At 41.1% G+C, this 22,047-nt stretch overlaps 1 protein-coding gene and 1 pseudogene across 1 annotated transcript in view; one reads left to right on the plus strand and one right to left on the minus strand.

Annotated features, from left to right (window-relative positions):
* SETD7 (SET domain containing 7, histone lysine methyltransferase) overlaps positions 1 to 9,008 on the plus strand; it is a 65,219-nt gene extending 56,211 nt beyond the window's left edge. The window contains exons 8-9 of the mRNA XM_007941206.2: positions 2,186 to 2,343; positions 8,828 to 9,008. Of these exons, the coding sequence (XP_007939397.2) occupies positions 2,186 to 2,343; positions 8,828 to 9,008 (339 nt within the window). The remainder of the gene's footprint in view (positions 1 to 2,185; positions 2,344 to 8,827) is intronic.
* Positions 9,009 to 21,251: 12,243 nt separating this feature from the next.
* Positions 21,252 to 21,712, minus strand: LOC103197314 (annotated as a pseudogene).
* Between the last annotated feature and the right edge of the window lie 335 nt (positions 21,713 to 22,047).

Genomic DNA, 22,047 nt, shown 5'->3' on the forward strand with positions numbered 1-22,047 from the left:
AGGTTAATCAACATTCGCAAGGTCACAAAGCTAGTAAGTAGCAAAGTTCAAGTTAGAATTTCAAATAGCAGAATCTGACTCTGCTGAAATCCACCCTGCTGAGCTCTGGTGGCATAGCGCCTAAACATTATTTTACTAATCATGAAGTTTGACTGCTAACCAGAACGCTGGTAGTTGAAACTAACCAGCCACTCCTCGGAAGGAAGACTGGGCAATCTATGTCCGTAGAGATACTGCCTCAGAAACCCAAGGAGGGGTCACTATGAGTAGGAACCGACTCGATGGCAGTGAGTTTGGATTTTTAGTTTTGTACTGTGTAAATGACTGAGATACTATCCTTGTCCTCGTGAAATTTAGAGTTTGTTGGGGAGATTGGAGAAAAGAAAAAAAGAGAAAGCAAGCCTAACTGGTGGCAACATTGGGTAGATGATACCAAGTGTCGTGTATCAGTTTCATGTGACAGATCTGTAATATTAAAAGCCATCCTTTTTTTTTTCTTTTGGACACTTCTGTGTCCTCTGCACCTACATTAGTGCCAGCAACATGATAGGCAAATAGTAAATAGCTGTTGAATGAATATCAGCTACAAATAAAAGCATAACTATAATTTAGAAGTGAGAAAGATGGTATACATCTGAGAATCAATAGTTTTGTATGAAAATGGAATCCCATGTGCTCCAAAAGACTGTTCTGCTGGCATTCACTGATCCTGGGGTAGCTTAGTTACCTAATGTTGCTATAACAGAAATACCACAAGTGGATTTTTTTAAAAAAATAGAAATTTATTCTCTCACTATTTAGGAAGATGTTGTTGTTGTTGTTGTTATGTGCTGTCAAGTTGGATCCGACTCATAGCGACCCCTCCTTGGGTTTCTGAGGCAGTATCACTACGGAAGTAGATTGCCCCATCTTCCTTCTGAGGAGTGGCTGGTGGGTTTGAACCGCCAGCCTTCTGGTTAGCAGTCAAGTGCCTTAGGCACTACGCTACCAGAGCTCCCATTTAGGAAGACAGAAGTCCGAATTCAGAGTACCAGTTCTAGAAGGCTTTCTCTCTGTGTGTCTCCTGGTCTTAGGAGGCGCCCAGCACAGGGACCCTGGTCCAAAGGATGTGCTCCATTCCTGGTTCTTCTTTCTTGGTGGTAGTAGTTCCTTCTGCCCTCCTCCCTTCTCTTTCCTTTCATCTCTTGGAAGATAAAAGGTGTTACAGTCCACACCCCAGGGAAGCTCCCTTTACATCAGATCAGGGCTGTGACAGGACTACGGATGCGGTGGATGTGGCGTCCCACCCTTCATCTTAATCCTTTTACACCTGATCAGTTTATCACATCAGATCATGTCATGGAGTATCGTTACATATCTACCACATTACATCATTAAATAACTGCTAAACTACGGAGAATCATGGCCCAGCCAAATTTACACACATTGGGGGGAGGGGCACAAGTCAATTAATGACATGGGGTTTGCTGGTCAGGAGTGGTTTCAAGCAGGAAGCCTAATGGTTGCACTGTGGATGTTATATTTACGAAGCTCACCAGTAATTGGCAACTGGAGTCCCTGGGTGGGTACAAACAGTTAAAATGGTTGGCTACTGACTGAAAGACTACAGGTTCAAATCTGCCCATAAGTGCCTTGGAAGATAGGCCAGGTGATCTATTTCTAAAAAAATCAGCCATTGAAAACCTTACAGAGCACAGTTCTGTTCTGACACACATGAGGTCTCCTTGAGTTGGAGACAGCCTGATAGTATCTGGCCAGTTGGTGATGGCCTCTGCTGGTCAGGTAGATTGTGACTTCTCTGGAGTGTTTTCTTGCATTCCGTGTGTTTCTGGTTCTATTTATTGTTCTTGCTTTGCTTTGCTTCATCTTCCTCATTAATTTTAATTCAAGTTCTCTGATTTTGGGTTTTTTGTTATTTTTATGTGTCTTTGTAAGGGACTTTTAATCCTTTTTTTAAAAAAAAATATATATATACATAAGGGAAAACATCAGTATATACTAAGCAGAACTGCCTGATGCTGCCCAAATATGCCGATGGTACCATCAGTGTGTAGAGGGATGATGCCCTGGGCTCTTTTCACATCAAATCATGAAATTTCAGGATAAATGAGTTAATATCCTTGACATCTTTTGAGATCTTGGCAGAATGGTCCTCTCTAATGCTCGATTTCTTCTTTTCTGGCAGGTTGATAGCAGGGACTGGGCCCTTAATGGGAATACTCTCTCCCTCGATGAAGAGACAGTCATTGATGTGCCTGAGCCCTACAACCACGTATCCAAGTACTGTGCCTCTTTGGGTCACAAGGCAAATCACTCCTTTACTCCAAACTGCATCTATGATATGTAAGTATGACACTGAGCTGCTGGGTTAAGTCTCCAGTTCAGGCTCCTGGGTCTGAAAAACCAAAAAAAAACCCAAATGCACTGCCGTTGAGTCAGACCCAACTCATTGTGTCCCCTCCTTGGGCTTCCAAGGCAGTATCATTATGGAAGTAGATTGCCCAACCTTCCAACTTAGGAGTGGCTGGTGGGTTTGAATTGCCAGCCTTCTGGTTAGCAGTCAAATGCCTTAGGCACTATGCCACCAGAGCTCTACCCTGGATCTGAAAGAGGCATGTGAAAGGTGTTCATCTCCTCTCAAATCAAGAATGACCTTGAATTTCAGAATGTCCTCAAAGCCTGCTCCACCAAAATAACCAAAAGCAGAGGTGCCACAGGCACAAGTTATGACTTGAAACTCAGAATCTAAACTCCTCCCTCTCTGGCTTTGGCAAGCTAAGAAATGGAAAAGTACTTGCAAGAGTTAAAACGCAATGGAAATACTATGCTTAAGGATTGACACTTTATAGTAGCTTTTCTTTTCCTTCAGTTTTCTCATTATGGAAAATGAAAGGTAGTATTATTTAAAGTAATAGTAAAAATTGAGATTACTCTGCGCATAAAAGCTTTTATGATGTAGAAGGAGAAAAATAAAACCCTAAGCCTGGGAACTCTGGTGGTATAGTGCCTAAGGCATTTGACTGCTAACCAGAAAGCTGGCAGTTCAAAGCCACCAGCCACTCCTCAGAAGGTTGGGCAATCTACTTCTGTAGTGATACTGCCTCGGAAACCCAAGGAAGGGTCGCTGTGAGTCGGGTCCGACTCCATGGCACATAACAACAACAACAAAGCCTAGGATATCAGGTCTTGGTATTGGAAGAGACTTGTGAGGTCGGGGGAAAAAAAAAAAAACCATTGTGGTCCAGGTGATTCCGACTCATAGTGACCCTGTAAGATAGAGTAGAACTGCCCTCTAGGGTTTCCAAGGCTGTAGTGTTTACAGAAGCAGAGCACCACACATTTCTCTTGTGGCACTGCTGGTGGATTTGAACTACCAGTCCTTTGGTTAGCAGCCAAGCACTTAACCATTGTGCCACCAGGGCTCCTTATAAAATCAAATAGTCCCTTTTATTTGGCAATAAAAAGGAATGAAGTTCTGATATGTGCTACAACACAGATGAATCTTAAAAAACATTATTCTAAGTGAAAGAAGTCCGTCACAAAGGACCACACACATGAAATGTCCAGAATAGAGACAAAAAGTATATTAGTGATTGCCAAGTGCTGAGGGGATTGGGGAACAAAGAATGACTGCTAATGAATGACAGGGGTGGGGTTCTTTTATTCAAAAAAAAAAAAAATCTCACTATCATCTAGTCGATTCTGACTCACAGCAGCCCCCATTGGGTTTCTGAGGCTGTAAATTTTTATGGAAGTAGATCACTCCATCTTCTTTTATGGATGATGAAAATGGTCTAAAATAAGATCATGGTGATGGTTTGCACACAACTCTATGAATATACTAAAAACACTGAATTGTACACTTTAAAATCGTGAATTTAGTGATATGTCAAATATATCTCAATAAAGCTATTATTTAAAAAAATCCAATAGTCCTACTGCCTCTCAGAGTTTGAGCCTCCTCTTCCAACTGCTTATTGAACCTCTGCTTGAAAACTTCCTCCAATGGGGAGCTTACTATTACCCATAAAGGCAGCTATTTGGACCAACTGGTTTTTCCCTGTAACATCCAGCCCTTGGCCTTAATTATCTCCTTTACTATGTACTATGTCAACTTCTCTTCTATGTGGAAGCCCTACAGATATTTCAGTGGTTTTCATGTGATCCCTGAATGTTCTTTTCCCAAAGCCAAACATCTCTGGTTTTGTCAACTGTTCCTTAAAGGATATAGTTGGGAGTCTTTGTATCATCATGGTTGCTTTCTTTATTTTACCCTGGGAATGCCATTTCTTCCTGGGAGCCGGTGAGCTGTGGGCAACCTTTTCTGCTCAGTTATAACCTGGGATACCTCAGTCCTCTAACTTCTTAGCATAAATAAGATCAGATCCTGTGCATTTCACCTGCAGAAAAATTACCAGGATTTAGAGATTCCTCCAGTGTCCCTTCTTGCATCCTTGAAATGGTTTGAAAATTATTCTGGCAGCGACTTGCTCTTCTTGGCAGTCAGTAACAAGCACTGAAGCTACAACTGCTGTTTAAAGGGCAGGTAGGAATGGCAAAGGACATGTGTCATGTGAAATGAAACTGACACTGTTACTAACTCCAAGGCTTTCATGGCCAATGTGAATTAGGCCACAGAATCGTGGCAGTCTGCACACAGCTTCATAGCCCTTCAATGTTGTGATAACTAATGATAATAAATGCATCTTTGAGTACTCTCTTTAAGACAGATTAGTTCTTCAATTTCATTACAAGTATGTGAGTTTTCTCATTAAAAAGAAGAGGGTACAGAAGACCAGAGAAGGTACTGTTTGTGCAAAATCAGGTCTGTATTCTGTGGGTTTCTTTTGCAAGCCCAGGGTAACCAAATCTTAACTATTTGGGGGTAATGAGAGAACTGTTTGGATAATAACCAAATATAAAGGTCAGATACCAATTTATGATATCCATTTGTTTCTAAAAATCATTGGTATTGTTATGCACATTTTAACATGTTGTTGTTCTATGCCATTGAGTCGGCCCCGACTCATAGTGACCCCTCCCTGGGTTTCTGAGGCAGTATCACTGCAGAAGTAGATTGCCCAACCTTCCTTCCAAGGAGTGGCTGGTAGGTTTGAACCACCAGCCTTCTGGTTAGCAGTCAAGTGCCTTAGGCACTATGCTACCAGAGCTCCTCATTTTAGCATAAATAAAACAATACTTCTGTAAGCTGTTTTAATTGTAGTCTGGTACCAAATGTCAAAGGTACAAATAGACAAGAATTCCTCTCCTAGCTGTAAATATTGGTAACATGTTGAAAAGGGGCCACTTGGTGCAGAGGTTTGATTTGACTGATTGTAGTACACCTAACATTTACTAAGGAGCTCTGGTAGCGTAGTGCCTAAGGCATTTGACTGCTAACCAGAAGTCTGGTGGTTCAAACCCACCAGCCACTCCTTGGAAGGAAGGTTGGGCAATCTACTTCCGTAGTGATACTGCCTCGGAAACCCAAGGAGGGGTTACTACGCGTCAGGTCTGACTCGACGGCACATAACAACAACATTTACTAAGCACTTACTTTATGTCATAGGATCTCTAGTGGTATAGTGGTGAAAGCATTTGACTGTTAACCTGAAAGTCAGAGGTTTAAGTCCACCAGCCACTCCATGCTCCATGGGAGAAAAATTAGTCAGTCTGCTTCAGTAAAGATTTACAGCCTTGCAAACTCTTAGTGGCAATTCTACATTATCCTGTAGAGTCACTATGAATCTGAATCGACTCTGCAGTAGTGGCTGGGTTACTTTATGGCAGGTGCTGTTCTAAATACTTCTTGAATATTATTCTTGAATATACTGCCTCCCAGTAATTCAGTAAGGCTACTATTACCGCCTCCCATCACAGATGCAGAAATGCAGTCTGGAAGTACCCTTAAACGTCATGCCTTACTACCGCCTTGACCAATCAGCACTTGAAATTGGTTTATTTCTTTTTAGTCTGTCCATTAACTACTCTCTGAAAATAATGATAATGTGCAGGAAAATGACAATACAAGAGGTTCATAAGAGAAGCCTTAGGTCCAGAAAGTCAAGACATTGTTTTCAGTGCATCTAATTGTTGACCAGAGTTCCATTTCAGGAATATTATTTTTTAATGAAATAATTTAGGGACAAAGCTGTGCTTTTAGTAAAGAGCCCTGAATCCCTGGTCCAGAGATCTCCTCTGTAATGGAGCACAATGTGAGACATTCTATCTCTCCCTCTCTCTCTCTCTCTCACACACACACACACACACCCAGTAACAAATATTAGTTGAGCCTTCATTTTGTGCCAGGCACTGTGTTGTTGTTGGCTGTCATTGAGTCTTCCTTGGCTCATGACAACCTCATGCACAATGGAACAAAATGCTGTCTGGTCCTCCACCATTCCCATGATCAGGTATGGATTGCACCATTGTGATCCATAGGGTTTTCAGTGCCTGGTTTTTGGAAGTAGATCACCAGGTCTGTCTTTCTAGTCTATCTCAGTCTGGAAGCTCTGTTTAAACCTGTTTGGCATCATAGTACCATGCAAGCCTCCACAGACAGACAAGTGGTAGCTAAGCATGAAGTGCATTGGCTGGGAATCAAACCCTGGTCTCCTGCATGGAAGGCCAGAATGCCACCACTGAACCAGCACTGCCCCCCTCCCTGGCACTGTGCAAGATTTTATCTATGTGATACCATTTTCTCTTCACAAAGATCCTATAGAACAAGTATTATTAGCTAGTACATCACAGTTTTACAAATGAGGAAAGTAAGATTCAGAAACACTAGGTGGTGACCTTTTCCAAGAAGATGCAATAATAATGAATGGAGCCAAGATTCACACCAAAGTCTTCTGACTGGGTGTGCCTTCCACAAAACGTGACACTGATATAGAGGGGCCATTGAGGCTCGCTTTGTGTGAGGTAGAGGAGTTCCTTTTTACTCCACACAAAGGATGTCCCTAAACCACAGACATATTTCTTCTACCACCATTCATCTAGGAAACCAACCAAGTACTTACTGTCATATCCACATATCAATCTAACTTAGCCTAGAAGCTTCTCCTTCAGTGTTTAAACTGTCCCTGATTCAAAAGGTGACTCATAAATGAATGCGGTTGAATGGGCCACATGCATATAAAAATAGAACTGATTTCTCTCTGGTCAACATATATCTGTTTCAGAAACTATAAGTTGAACTAAGTCTGTTCCTGACTTATCTACTGGTCCTCCTACAGGCGCCTGTATAGGTAAACTGGTTTGGCAGTTGTTGGCATATGAACATAGTCTTTTTTTTTTTTAATTTTGTTATTGTTGAGAATATACACAGCAAAACATACACCAATTCAACAGCTTCTACATGTACAATTTGGTGACATTGATCACATTCTTTGAGTTGTGCAACCATTCTCACCCTCCTTTTCCGAGTTGTTCCTCCCCCATTAACATAAACTCACTGCCCCCCCATCTAACCATTCAAGTTGCTGTTGTCAATTTGATATCCCATATGGATCATTCTTAAAAGAGCACAATGCTCAAGGCAGATGTTTTTCACTAATTAAACTAAACAGTTATTTAGTTTTAAGAAGACTTCAGGGGATATTTTTGGTTTAAGGTTTAAAGATTATCTCAGGGCAGTAGTTTCAGGGATTCACCCAGCCTCTACGGCTCCAGAAAGTCTGGAGTCCATGATAATTTGAATTTCTATTCTACATTTTCCCTCTTTTGATCAGGATTTTTCTGTAGAATCTTGGATCAGAATGATGGACATGGTCTTAGCACAGGCCCTCCTCTGATCTGAGAGGAGTTGTCACTATGATGAGATACTGCGCCCTTCACCATAAAGAAGCAGTTGGCAGAGGAGTCTAGACGTTCCTCTTGCAAGAAAATCTTCATCTGCTTTTATTCTAGAAAATAATACTTCCTCTATATACACAAAGTAGGATATAGGATTTTTGCTTTTTAAAACCCACATCTTAAACTCCAAAAGCCTTCCCCTAGAGGTACAGCCAGGCAATCTGATGCTACAGAGTTGGCCAGATGAGCTGAAATGCTGACAGGCTGCACAAGATTTGATTTCTCATTAAAGACAAATGTTTGCTGTTGATGACAGTTCTTTGATTTATAAATACAGAGTGCCAAATACACTGCAAAAAGAAGAGAACCAGGCACCATTGAGTCACTGGCAACTCGTGGTGACCCTGTGTATGGCAGGATAGAACTGTGCTCTGTAACGGTTTTAATGGCTGATTTTTCACCAGCGATTTCTTCTGAAGCCCCTCTGGGTGAACTCAGACTGCCAAACTTTACATTAGCAGCAAGCATCTCCGAAGGATGCCAAAAGGAAGGTGAAGCAGTGCTTCCTTAGACTTTAATGTCCATATGAATCACTTGAGGGTGTTGTTGAAATGCAGATTCCAAATCAGTAAGTCTAGACCCTTCTATCAAGCTCCCTGAAGTCCCTGTGTGGTGCAAACAGTTAGGAACTCAGATGCTAACTGAAAGATGGGAGGTTCTTGTCCACTTAAACTCACCTCGGAAGAAAGACCAGATAATCTATTTCCAAAAAAACAGCTATTGAAAACCCAATGGAGCACAGTTCTACTTTGACATGGATTACCATGAGACAGGATTGACTCCATTACAACTGATTTTATGGTCTGACACACTCCCTGCAGCTGCTGATCTGTGGACCACACTTTGAGTCCCTCCCAGTGGTATCCAAGGAAGGGCACATGATGGGGATTCTTGTACCCACCCTTGACTAGCCTTTGCTTCTAACCTCCTGACTTGGCCCAGGAGTGACTGTGTACATCTTGATCTTTAGGTTTGTCCACCCCCGTTTTGGACCCATCAAGTGCATCCGCACTCTCCACACTGTGGAGGCCGATGAGGAGCTCACTGTTGCCTATGGATACGACCACAGCCCCCCAGGGAAGAGTGGACCTGAAGCCCCCGAGTGGTACCAGGTGGAGCTGAAGGCCTTTCAAGCCACCCAGCAGAAGTGAAAGGCCCGGTGGCTCTTGGATTCAGAGACCTGGAGTAGAAACTTGGATCTATGCACTACGTTTATCTGACAACGGGACAACCAGGGACTGCTCATGCTGTGACATCACATCCTCTCACCCTGCATTAGCAATGACTTTCTTGCATACTAACTAGGTTAGACTGTATTACTCATACCAGATTTAAAATTAGCTAGCCTTGCAACAACGTCCTACTGAGAGGTAGTGTTGAACATTTGACATAAGACAGCATGATATTCTTTGGTGGTTCAAGTCTAAATCTGTACCACATTCAGAGATGCCAAATGATTAGACTGCAAAAGGGAAATGGGGCTTTTCAGTCATTTTTAGTCAGTGGTTTTTCCATGATGTTTTGTTTTGTTTTTTCCTATTGCCAATGAAAGTTATCTTATTACATTTGCATATGTGCTATATGGAAGGTAGAGAATTACTACATTTTTATATTCTCTCAATGTAGTATAATTTGCCTTTTAACCTTTGATCTGTATCTTGCAATAGAATGGCTTTGTTTTTTTCTCCTAGCCCACTTTTTGACTCATTTCACCCCTTGTTCCTATTCCCTATATTAGATATCTTTTACCAGAGAAAACCTTCCAAATGGATTTTGTGTCCGTGGCAGTGTATAGGTCTCTCTGGCTCTTTCTAGGTCATTGTTTCATTATTATTGTCCTAATATTGAAAAGCTGGCTCATAGGGCCAGAGTATTATTATAGAATTATTATTCTCGCATGTGAACAAAGATATCTTTGCTTTAAGACGTGAGAAGAAAGAAGGTTACTCTGTTTGCATTAAGTTAGGGAAGAGTTGTAATATATATTTTCAGAAAGAAGAGAGGGAAATTAATATTTCTAAGCACTACCTGTGGCAATTTTGCAATATCTTTAATAGTGCTAGTAACTTTTCTCCTTGGGTACACATTAAATGTACATAACATAGAACAGTCTGGCTTGTGCCATAGTGCATTGAATTCAGAAGTCAAATAGCAAACTTGAATTCTAACACAGAATTTTAAAGTTTTTTTTTTAATCAATATTATTAAGGCAGACATGCTGATCACTAGATACAAATCAAACCCAAAAGCTTAAACTCTTCTACATTGTAATTTCACAGCACTTACCTGCTTCAGTGCATTATAAATTAAGAGTAACACCTGTATAGTTTAAAGCAACAATATCAGTAGCATTTCAGCCATTTGCAAGCCATGTGTAATCACAACTGCAGAAATAAGAAAAACCCTGTTTTTAGTTTAGCTAATTAGGTCTGTAACATATTTGGGATAGCTCTGAATGAATTCTGAGATTCTGGGGTTTTTTGTAAGTGCCCTCACCACATGCCAGGGAGCCAAGGTGGTGCAGTGGTTAAGTGCTTGGCTGCAAACTGCAAGGTAGGCTGTTTGAACCCACCAGCCACTCTGTGAGAGAAAGATGTGGCAGTCTGCTTCCATAAAGATTTGCTGCCTTGAAAACTCTCTGAGCAGTTCTACTCTGTCCTGTAGGGTTGCTATGAGTCACAACTGACTTGATGGCCATGAGATTTGGTCAGCGCATGCCATAGCTATGTCTTCTCTAGACGCCTTGATGAAGTAGATGGATAGGTCTGTAGAGTAGCAGTTGGTCCAGCCTACAAGGTGGTACCTGGTGCCTGAATCAGTTTCATGTTGAAAGCTAATGCCTTCCAAAGTGCAGCAGATAATGAGCTCTGGTTGATTAGAGAAGATTTACTGGGAGCAGGTGAAGAGTGAAGACAGGGCAGAGGAAGTTGATTATTTCTTGTTAGTTGCACATTACTCTTAGGAAGAATTTAACAAAAAGTGCTTGATTCAGAGCTGCTCAGATGACTTTCTGTTCAGGAGGACACTGAGTGCAGGGCTCAGCCCTCCCAACAGGGACACAAGTGGCCCTTTGCATGGCAAGACTGCGCTTCCCAGAGTGCCCATCTTCTCAGCACCAGCAGTGCCAAATCTCACAGCCCTGCACATTTTGCAGCCAGGTGGCAGCAGTTTCAGAAGGTCCAGTTAGATCCCTGTTTGAAAGTTTAAAAGGATGGTTCACACATGGGAAGGAATTTCAGGGCTGCCAGAAAGATCTGCCACAAAGGAAACAGTATAGAATTTTTATTTAAAAGTGAATAAATAAACACCAGGATAGGATCGCTTCTATTCTGTAGGCAGATACCGTTCTGTAAGCTAATGGATGGGCAGTTTCTGGAATGGGATTCTGCTAGGTGCTTTAATTCACATGTATCCCAAAGTGAGAGACTGTCATCAGGAGAAAGATAGTTTTAATAAAGCCCAGTCGGTTGGGTGTGGAGCCAGGTCAGGGAGAGGATATTGCAGGTTACGCCTCCGATGCAGCTATGCTCTGAAAGACTTCATTCCTGAGAGTGATAGTGCTCTGGTCGTGGCTGCAGTGCAGTATAATTTCTGTCCTAACTATATTATGCAAAGGAATTCCTAGTTTTCTTTCTAGGAGCTCTGCTGGTGTAGTGGGTAAAGCATTGGATGCTAACCAGGGGATTGGCAGTTCAAACCCACCAGCTGGTCTGCGGGAGAAAGATGAGGCAATCTACTTCTATAAAGATTTACAGCCATGGAAACCCAATTGGAGTAGCTATAAGTCGGGATCGACTGGATGGCAAAGGGTTGCTTTTGTTCTGAAGAGCTGTAAATAGTGATTAACCACCTAATCAATTTTTCAAATTAGCTATTAGATGAGAACATTCTGAGTCAGACAAATCAGAGGGAAAAATATACACCTACGCTAAGCCTCTCTTTCTCCCTAGTCTTCATACTTCCTTGTTTCCTCTGGCTCTTCTTTCTCCTGCCCTATCTCTTCCTCTTTCTCTCTTCCTACATGAGAAAGCCTGGGTGTCCATGTGTAACCACACCCCCAGCTGATCTCTCGCATTCACTTCCCTTTTCTAGCTCCCCATTCTGAGTTCTCTACTCACATATTACTATCTCTGTGCGTCTCTCTGTAGGTACTTTTCCTCTCTATGTATCTCTCTGTTTTCTCTGTGTCCTGTCTGTCCTGCTCTCCCCACCCAACCTCACCTCACATTTACACATTCCCAAATACAAGGTTTTTTCCACAGGGTGGAACGAGAGGGGGCATGAGATTCAGAGCTCTGTATACAGGTAGGAGTCACTGGGTGGTGTAAATGTGTAACACACTAGACTGCTAACTAAGGGAACGGTTGGCTGTTCAAGTCCACCCAGAGGCACCTTGGAAGAAAGGTTGGTGATCTACTTCAGAAAAATCAGCCATTGGGAACCCTATGGAGCACAGTTCTACTCTGCACACATGGGGTCGCCATGAGTTGGACTCGACTAGAAGGTAGCTGGTTTTTCTATGCTCATGTGAGCAAGAATATTGCCCCTTCAAACATGCAACTAGTTTGGTTTAGGTTTTTGGTATGTAGGTAAAGTCAAGCGGGGTTGAGGTTTTGTAAGGAATTAACAGTGAGGAAGTAAACAATGGTAGGGTTTATTCCTTGTTTAAACCAAAGCATGAGGGGAAAGCCTCAGAATGTATTTTTTTACTGAATCTTTAAATCCACTTGGAAGGAAATATGTCAGGAAAGCAGCTGGGTCTGGTAGTTTCATCAGCATGGTAATTACAACAGAAATGTGGATGGTTACATGGGGTGGGGTGTAAAGAAGGAGCTTTAGGCTCTCCCCAGAAGCAGCGGGAGTTCCTGAATGTGCATGACATTGTCATAGCCTCCGGGAGCTTCTCTCAGAGCCATCTCAGTCCAACTCTTGCATGATGATTATCCTTCCTTAGCATCTTTTGTATGATGAAATATTCTCTTGTGTTAGAGTTAGGAATAGGAACTAATCTGTAGGAGTATGTCCCTAAATGGACATTAGAATGGACTAACAAAAACAACTGAAAAGATTGAATTTCCGACACAAAGGAATGATGACATAAAAAGCAAACAGATGAAAAAGACTTGAGGTTTGTAGTACCTATTCTTGTTTTAACCTCCTTCATCCCTGGTCTACCTGGGAAATTAAGAAGGAAATTAGTTTTTCAAGACCTCTTGGAATCTATCTGAGGCAGTAGTTAAACCTACTTGTCCTCTGGGGCTTCTTCACACTTGAAAAACTGTTTCTTTATCACCAACAACCTGAAAAGGCCAACAGTGAAGGCCACGTGTAACCATTTACAACACTTAATTATAACTATTAAAATTGCAGTAACTGGGAACAGTGAAATAAAGGGTTATCTTCTCAGTGAGATAGTATGTGGCACTGTAGTAACTTTCAGTTAGTCTATGAACTTTTAAATCACTCACTGCAAAATGCATCGAAAATCTTCCAAGAAGGTGGAGGTATAGTTTTCTGTTTTGCTTTGTTTTGAAACAGTTGCCTAAAATTTGTCATAGAATAGTGATTCAGAATCTAAAGATCTTTTAAAAGAATGCTTTTTTGTTTTAGAAAAACAAGCAAAAACTATGTTGCAAGACTGATAGTTGTAAAGTTCATTTGCCACAGATCAAAGGTTCACAAAATAGATTAAATTTACATCTACTTCAGGTACCTTGATAGACTGTTTTTTCTTTGAATTTTCCCTTTAGGAATTTGGATCCTCAATGTCTTTTTTTTTTTTTAATTTTAAAAATACTAAATTTTAATAGTTTTATTTTGCCAGATGTGTGCATATTCAAAGCAATGAAACTATTTCAAGCCATACAACCACAGGGGTGGAAACCCTTTTCACAAATTTTAATGTGTTTGTATGTAAATAGATGTTTGTATGAAATATTTTCATGGTAGAATGAATATATTTAAATGAAGTTGAATTACTCCAGTGCTATTTAAACAAATTACAAAAATTTTGGTGAGAATTATCAGAGTCTACTGAGATATAGTGCAGATCAATTTTGATTTTTAGAAATCAAAAAGCCTACAAATAACTCTGACTCGTGGCAACTCCCCTCGTGTTGTTGCATCTGATGCGGAAAGAGCTCGTAGGCTTCCCCAGTGCCTCAGCCGCTTCCTGGTGGGAAGTTAGGTGCTAACGGAGGTGTGTTCACCTTTTAGTGATATCACTGTGGGCCTCTCCAGAGCCCGAGAGTGAATCAGAGGCATTAGAGACACCGGTGCAGTTATCCGGAGCACAATTTCTTTGCAGGGCAGCAGAATCAGAAGCCAGACTTGGCCTTGGAACTGGGCTTCCTGGCCACCATCCACCGCTACCCTTACTGCCTAGTCACACGTGTCAGGGAGGCTGCCCTCAGTGGAGTTGGGGTCAGACCCCAGGGTGGGACTTCACAGTTTTGTCAGCAAGCCCTGCCTCCTTGCCTCCACCTCACAGAGAGGAAGGAGAGCGGAGTAGCTGGCAAGGGGCCCATCTCAGCACAGTACACTTCCTGTCTCAGCTCTGGAAGACTATGCACCTGCGCGCCAAACTTCCAACCAGAGAGAGACGTCCTTGGAACACGAAAACCCCTGCTTCCTCTGTCTGTGACTTAACACACAGTTGTTAGAAGTTGTTTCACTATCAAGACCAATCACATCCCTGGGACATACCTCCCAACTCTCCTGACTCTTATGTTACTGAAAAACTCCTTAATAACAATATTCAACTTGAGTTGTTCTTTTTCTTTGCTTTGGGTCCCAGATATAATGAAATGATAAACTTTATGACAAATTTTCACTGTGTATACTAGCAATATGTACACACATACCAATATATCTTAACATATCTACTCAGTTACATTTTGGGTTACTATAATTGATCCACATTCATTTGTTAGGAAACTACAGGGATGACATAATGCCTGCTTATCATCTGAGAAAATTATGTCCATGGTTCTGAGCTCCCTGCTTCAAAAATTTTTCTGTGTTCTTTTCTTAACCTGAAATGCATTTATTAGGTTGTGAGGTATGTTTAAGGATTGAAAGCCAGGGGGTCAGCTTTCAGCATTGATTGCAACAAAAAGTGAACCCCATCACAGTTAACAAGCATCCTTGATTGGTCTTTTATGGAATTTGAACTAAAACTATGAGCCTTATTCAATATCTGTGATTCTATGATTTTTTTTTAATTATGGGAAATTAATGAAAGATGTTTACATGAATAATGTTTGCCCTTACTGTGTAATGAATGAGTTTTTTTGTAGTGTGTCTGGGTGCATGTGCAAGAGAGTAGGAAAAATGTTTCTGAAACAAAACTTGACAAATATTTGTAATGAAAAGTAAATTTAAAGATTGCTATAATTGCGCTATAGAAACAATGCAAGTATTAAACAAAATATACAATCATCTGTCATTGTCTTCTTTATTTTACTCATCAAAGGCAGAAAGTCCCACTTTTCTTATCTACCTGTATAAGGCATTTCACTGCTAACCAGAAGGCTGGCGGTTCAAACCCATCAGCCACTCCTTGGAAGGAAGACTGCACAATCTATTTCCATAGAGATACCACCTTGGAAACCCAAGGAGGGGTCGCTATGAGTTGGAATCAACTCAATGGAAGTGAGTTTGGTTTGGTTTGGTAAGCAAACTTTACATTTTAAGTTGTTTTAAAATATTACTAGCTATTTACCATTTTCAACACATTAGTGGTGGTGTTAGCTGCTGTTGAGTTGGCCCCAACTCATCACGACCCTGTGTACAATGGAAGGAACCATTGCTTGCTCCTGCACTATCTCCATGATCGGTTGTGGATCATAAACTTGTGATCCATAGAGTTTTCATTGGCTGACCTTTAGGAATAGATCACCAGGCCCTTCTTCCTATCCAGCTTAGTCTAGAAGCTCCACTGCAACCTGTTCAGCATCATAGCAATACTAAAGCTTCCACTCACAGATGAATATTGGCTGTGCTTAAGGTGAATTAAGGTCACTCCTCGGAAGGAAGATAGGGCAATCTACTTCCGTAGTGATACTGCCTCGGAAACCCAAGGAGGGGTCGCTATGAGTCGGGTCCGACTTGACGGCACATAACAACAACAACAACAAAAGGTGAATTGGCCAGGAAGTGAACCTGGGTCTTCCACATGGAAGGTGATGATTCTACTACTGACTACCATTGCCCCCTTCAAAGCATATAGTAAGAGCCAAAGAGAGGTTAAGAGCTTGCTGTATGCTTGTATCACTCAGCATACATACATGATGACAGGACAATTAGTAACATCAACCAAATGTGTCTGATTGATTAATTAAATAAACAATTGAGTTGAATACACAAATGCTACAGGTATTGAATGGAAATGAGATGATCAGGAAAAATATCTGAAGAATGAGAAACTTCAACTGGTGGCTTAAAAAATTACAGGGAGTTTACTAGGTATTATAGATTTTTGGTGCTCTTCAGGTGGCTTTGAGCCAGGAATCCCTTATTTTAGCCCAACCACAGCCAACATTCCCAAACTTTCCCCTGCAACATGCCCAAAGCACAAAAGCCAATTACAAAGGAGTTAAAAGAGTACATCATTATTAACTGGCCCTTCTGCCTCTGGACCCTAAAGCAGTGGACTCGGTACATTGGGCTAGCCTACACGAGGTACATTTAGGCTTCAAACTGAAGTAGGCTGTAAGAACTCTTGCTTCATTTTGGCTTCCTCAATGCTTACTCCTCAATCTTATCCAGCCAGCTACACAAAACGAAGGAAACAGAAGTAAATGAGATGATAGGTCAAAACTGGTAGGATAGCTATGCCACTTGGATGAAGGCATGCTGGGTCTTTAAGATGATGGTTTCATACACTAACACACATGGAATCAAGCCATGACATTAGTAATCTTCCTTCTTATAGTGGGGGCAGGAAGTAGAATTCAAAATTTGATACAAACAGGAAATTCTAAGAAGCTAAACTACCAAAAATAAAAGACCAGGCAACTTTTGTGGGTTAAGATTAGGATGTATCCAAGGGTTTGTGGAATCAGGTAACATGAGGAAGATCAAGACCAACTTGTTCTGTAGAAACACTCCCTGGATAGAACAATCATGGGAGAAAGAAGGGCTGCTTATGCACAGGGAGACAGCTCAGGGGGCAGGAGTGCATGAAGGGATGGACACAGGGAAGAGGTAGCTATCAGGAGAAAGTAGGAGGGGAGCTGTTGCATTGTGGTAAATTGTGGTCAATGACATGAGACAAAGTATATGTGAACTGCTGTATGGAAAGTGAATTTGCTCTGTAAATCTTCACCCAAATCACAATTTAAAAAAAAAAAAAAAACTTGTTCTGGTTCTCATTTATCACACAAAAAATAACTTCTCACTAAATATCTACCTTTTGGTCTTAATGTTCTGGATCTCCTAGTTCTTTATTAGGCTTGTAATTATTTCAACTGTTATCTCTAAAATTAAGTAACAGTCATTCAGAAAAACTTTATGCTGTAGTAGACATTTAGTCTCAAACTCATCATCAGACTGACTTGGGCCTATTCAATGGAGGTACGGCTTCAAAAGTATTTTAAGGACTAGTGGACAATGCAAACCTCAGCCTAAATGACCATGAGATCAGAAGAATCAGATGATGCCCGGCTACCACTGTCAACCACTTGGAAAGGGATCAGTGCAGGAGATCCTGAATAGAGTAGGAGAACAATGTGGAACAAAATTCAAAATCATAAAAAAGACCATGTTTACTGGTCTGATAGAAGCCTTGTTAGACCCCCAAGAATATGGCCTCAAGTCACCCTTCAGGTCTGGAATTGAACTCACTCTTGTGGCTTACAGCCAAACAGTAGATATATAGGGTGAACATTTACATCAGGTAGAAACACTCCTTAGAACGATTGATCATGGAAGAAAAAAAGGGCAATATTTGCACAGGGAGATAGCTCAGGGGGCAGGAATGAATAAGAAAGAAGGACACAGGGAAGAGGTAACCATAGAGAGGAAGTGAGAAGAGAGCTGTTATATTGTGGGGAATTGCAGTCAATGTCATGAAACAAAATGTGTATGAATTACCATATGGAAGATGAATTTGCTCTATAAACTTTCACCCAAATCACAATAAAAATAAAAAAAAAAAAACTACTACTTCTCATATAAAAAGCTAATGCTAGCTGCCCTGTATTATATCCATATACAGTTAAAGTTTTGTTTCTTTGTAAAAATCTAAAACCAAGGTTTTGAATTTAGCACTTACTTCTTTTAATATGTAGAAAGATGGATGAATGGATACAACTAGATTGCAACCATATTTTTACTTCTTCAGGATCAGAATGCTTCCAGCTTTGAGAAACTTGAGAACCTAGCTCAATATGGCTTAAGCAATAAAGATTTATTATCTGACAGAACAAGAAGTCTTGAGTGACCCTAGGATTGGTTAATTCAGCAGTTCAGCCAGGTCCTTTCTGTCTTTCCGGTCTGTCATCCTGCTTGTCAGGTTTGTCCTCAGAGGCCAGCTCTCCTCACAGTCATAACATGGCTGTCCTAGCTCCAGGCATCCTGGCCAGATTTGGCAGCATCCAGTAGATGAAAAGGGAAGTCTCTTCTATGGTCTCCATCACTGAGGAAGCCTAAGACAATCACTGGCAAGGGCAATGAGGGCCCCATGATTATTTAAGTGAAGGCTTTGGCTGTGTGAAGAAGGGTGGATCACCTCAACAAAGCTAGGTTTCTCCCAGCATACAAGAAAGGGAAAATGAGAACTGGGGAACCATCCATAGTACCTACCTCACCTACATCATGGGTCTTGTTTTCTTCAGAGGAAAAGGTAGGTTAGTCTCTTCAAATAAGTAAGTGGATTCTTTAATTCCAATCAAATTAGAGAATTAACCAGTGGGAGGCAGGAAACTCTACAAAGATACATTTATTGAGTTTACGCAGCAGTTTTAAGTGTTTTAGATTATTCATTTAATCTCCACAACCATGTGATATAAGTACTGGTATCACCCAGTTTCACAGAGGAAAAACCTGAGGCATTGAGATGTTGAGTAACTTGAAGCTAAGTAACAGAGTCATGGAACTGAAAAAAACACCAAACTCATGCCGTGGAGTCATGGAACGAGGAGGAGATAAAGGCAGACCACAAAGCTGCACTGTGGTGCTCTAAGCCCTCTCTTAACCACACCCATGGGAGCTCCTCTCCTCACCCCTCACTCTTCCATACACGGTACTTGCTAAGGCTATCCATTAAACACTTTAGTCTTCCTTTCCCTTGATCATTCACTTAGCCAACCAACCAACTGATCTCCCTGATTATGGTCCCTCCATAGGCTAATCCATGCAATACATAAACTAAATCAAAAACCGAACCCTGTGTCATTAGTTGATTCTGACACATAGTGACCCCTAACGTTTCCAAGGCTGTAAATCTTCATGGAAGCAGATTGAATCATCTTTCTCCCATGGAGCAGCTGCTGGGTTTGAAGCGCTGACCTTTTGGTTAGCAATTGAATGCCTTAACCACTGCACCACCAGAGTTCTGACAAAAATAATAATTAACCTTAATATACTAATTCCTAGTGTGGATGCTTAATATATGTATAAGTATTACTTCCTTTAGTCCTCTGATCTATCTAGGGGACTCATCAACTTTGTCCTTGCTTCTGCTCTGGACAGCCATCTTCCTGTTGCTGTTAGGTTCCATCAAGTCGATTCCAACACAGTGACTCCATGTACAATAAAATGAAACACTGCCCAGTCCTGCGCCATCCTCACAATCCTTGCTCTGTTTGAGCCCATCATTACAGCCACCATGTTAATCCATCTTCTTGAGGGTCTTCCCCTTTTTCGCTGATCCTCCACTTTACAAAGCATGATAAAACTGGTCCAATTCTGACAAAATAACCAAAGCAGGTGAGACAAAGTCTGGCTATTCTCACTTCTAAGGAGCATTCTGGCTACACTTCTGCCAACACCACAATCCAAAGGCATCAATTCTTCAGTCTTCCTTATTCATTGTCCAGCTTTCACATGCATATGAAGTGATTGAAAATACCATGGCTTGGGTTAGGCATAAAAGTGACATCTTTGCTTCTTAACACTTTAAAGAGTTCTTTGGCAGCAGATTTGCCCAGTGCAATGTGACATCTGATTTCTTGATTGCTCTTTCCATGGGTGTTGATTGTGGATCCAAGTAAAATGAAATCCCTGACAACTTCAATCTTTTCTTCTCCATTTATCATGATGTTGCTTATTGGTCCAGTTGTGAAGATTTTTGTTTTGTTTATATTAAGTTGTAATCCATACTGAAGACTGTAGTCTTTGATCTTCATCAATAAGTATTTCAAGTCATCTTCACTTTCAGCAAGCAAGGTTGTGTCATTGGCATATCACAGCTTGTTACTGAGTCTTCCTCCAATCCTGATGCCAAAATCTTCCTCATATAGTCCTGTTTGCTTGCTCAGCATACAGATTGAATAAGTATGTTGAAGGATATAATCCTGACACATGCCTTTCCTGATTTTAAATCATGCCCTTGTTCTGTTTGAGCGACAGCCTCCTGGTCTATGTACAGGTTCCTCATGAGCACAATTAAGTGTGGGATTCCCATTCTTTGTAATGTTATCCATAATTTGTTATGATCCATACAGTTGAGTGCCTTTGCATACTCAATAAAACACAGGTAAACATATTTCTGGTATTCTTTTCTTGCAGCCAAGATCCAACTGACATCAGCAATATACTGCTGCATCCCTTTTTGAATTGTCTTCAGCAAAAGTTTACTTGCATGTGATACTAATGATATTGTTTGATAATTTCCACATAATGTTGGATCACCTTTGTTTGGAATAGATGTAAATATGGATCTTCTCCAGTCAGTTGGCCAGGTAGCTGTCTTCCAAATTTCTTGGCATAAAGGAGCAAGTGCCTCTGGTGCTGCATCTGTTTGCTGAAATGTCTCAGTGGGCATTCCATCAATTCCTGAAGCCTTGTTTTTCACCAATTCCTTCAGTGCAGCTTGAACTTCTTCCTTCAGTACCATTGGTTCTTCATCATATGCTACCTCCTGAAATGGTTGAACATCAATCAATTCTTTTTGATCCAGTGGCTCTGTGTATTACTTCCATCTTCTTTTGATGCTTCCTCCATTGTTCAATATTTTGCCCATAGAATCCTTCAATATTGCAATTTGAGGCTTGAATTGTTTTCTTCAGTTCTTTCAGCTTGAGAAATGCCCAGCATATCCTTCTCTTTCAGTTTTTGAATTCCAGGTCTTTCCACATTTCATTATAATACTTTACTTTGTCTTCTGGAGCTGCTCTTTGTGTGTGTGTGATGAGAAAATTTATGTTTAGAATTAGCCATCTGAACTGGGTTTAGATAATCCCAATTTTGTTGGCAACATGCAAACATCACAGTCAGGAGCCAGTTGAACATATGCCTTGTTCTCTCCATCAGGCCTGATCAAGGTGTTAACCTTGGCCACATCAATGTTATAGAGCTTCTTCACAGCCTGTTTCATCTGGTGCTTGTTGGCTTTAACATCCACATTGAACACAAGTGTGTTGTTATCTTCTATTTTCTTCATGGCAGACTCAGTAGCCAGAGGGAACTTGATGATGGCATAGTGGTCAAACTTGTTTCTCCTGGGAGCTTTCCTCCAAGGATATTTGGGCTGCCTTTGGAGCCTTAGTGTCTTAGGCCACTGGAAGTTGGGAAACATGAGGATCTTCTTTTTTTGTGTGTGGCTGTGGACACCCTTCAGCACTTCCTTCTTGGCCTTCAACACTTTTGCTTTGATTTTGGCTTCCTTCTTTGCTTTCAGCACCATCTTCATAAAAAAGGTCCTGGTGCTGCTTTTTAAAATCTTCTGTTCAGCTCTTTTATTTCATCATTTCTTCCATTTGCTTTAGCTACTCTCCATTCAAGAGCAAGTTTCAGAGTCTCTTCTGACATCCATTTTGGTCTTTCCTTCCTTTCCTATCTTTTAACACTCTTTTGTTTTCTTCATGTATGATGCTCTTGATATCATCCCCCATTTTCCTGTTCATACCCAAATCCTGCCTCCCTCTAAGAAGGCCCCTATCTAGAGCCCCTCCCCCAGGCAATTTGACTGATTCTCTGGGAGTTTCTGTCATTGACTATTGCTTCTCTGCACCACCCAGACTTTAC

This window comes from Orycteropus afer, unplaced genomic scaffold (genome assembly GCF_000298275.1).
Source record: "Orycteropus afer afer isolate SDZICR_OR568_19922 unplaced genomic scaffold, OryAfe1.0 scaffold00076, whole genome shotgun sequence".
Classification (NCBI taxonomy): Eukaryota; Metazoa; Chordata; class Mammalia; order Tubulidentata; family Orycteropodidae; genus Orycteropus; species Orycteropus afer.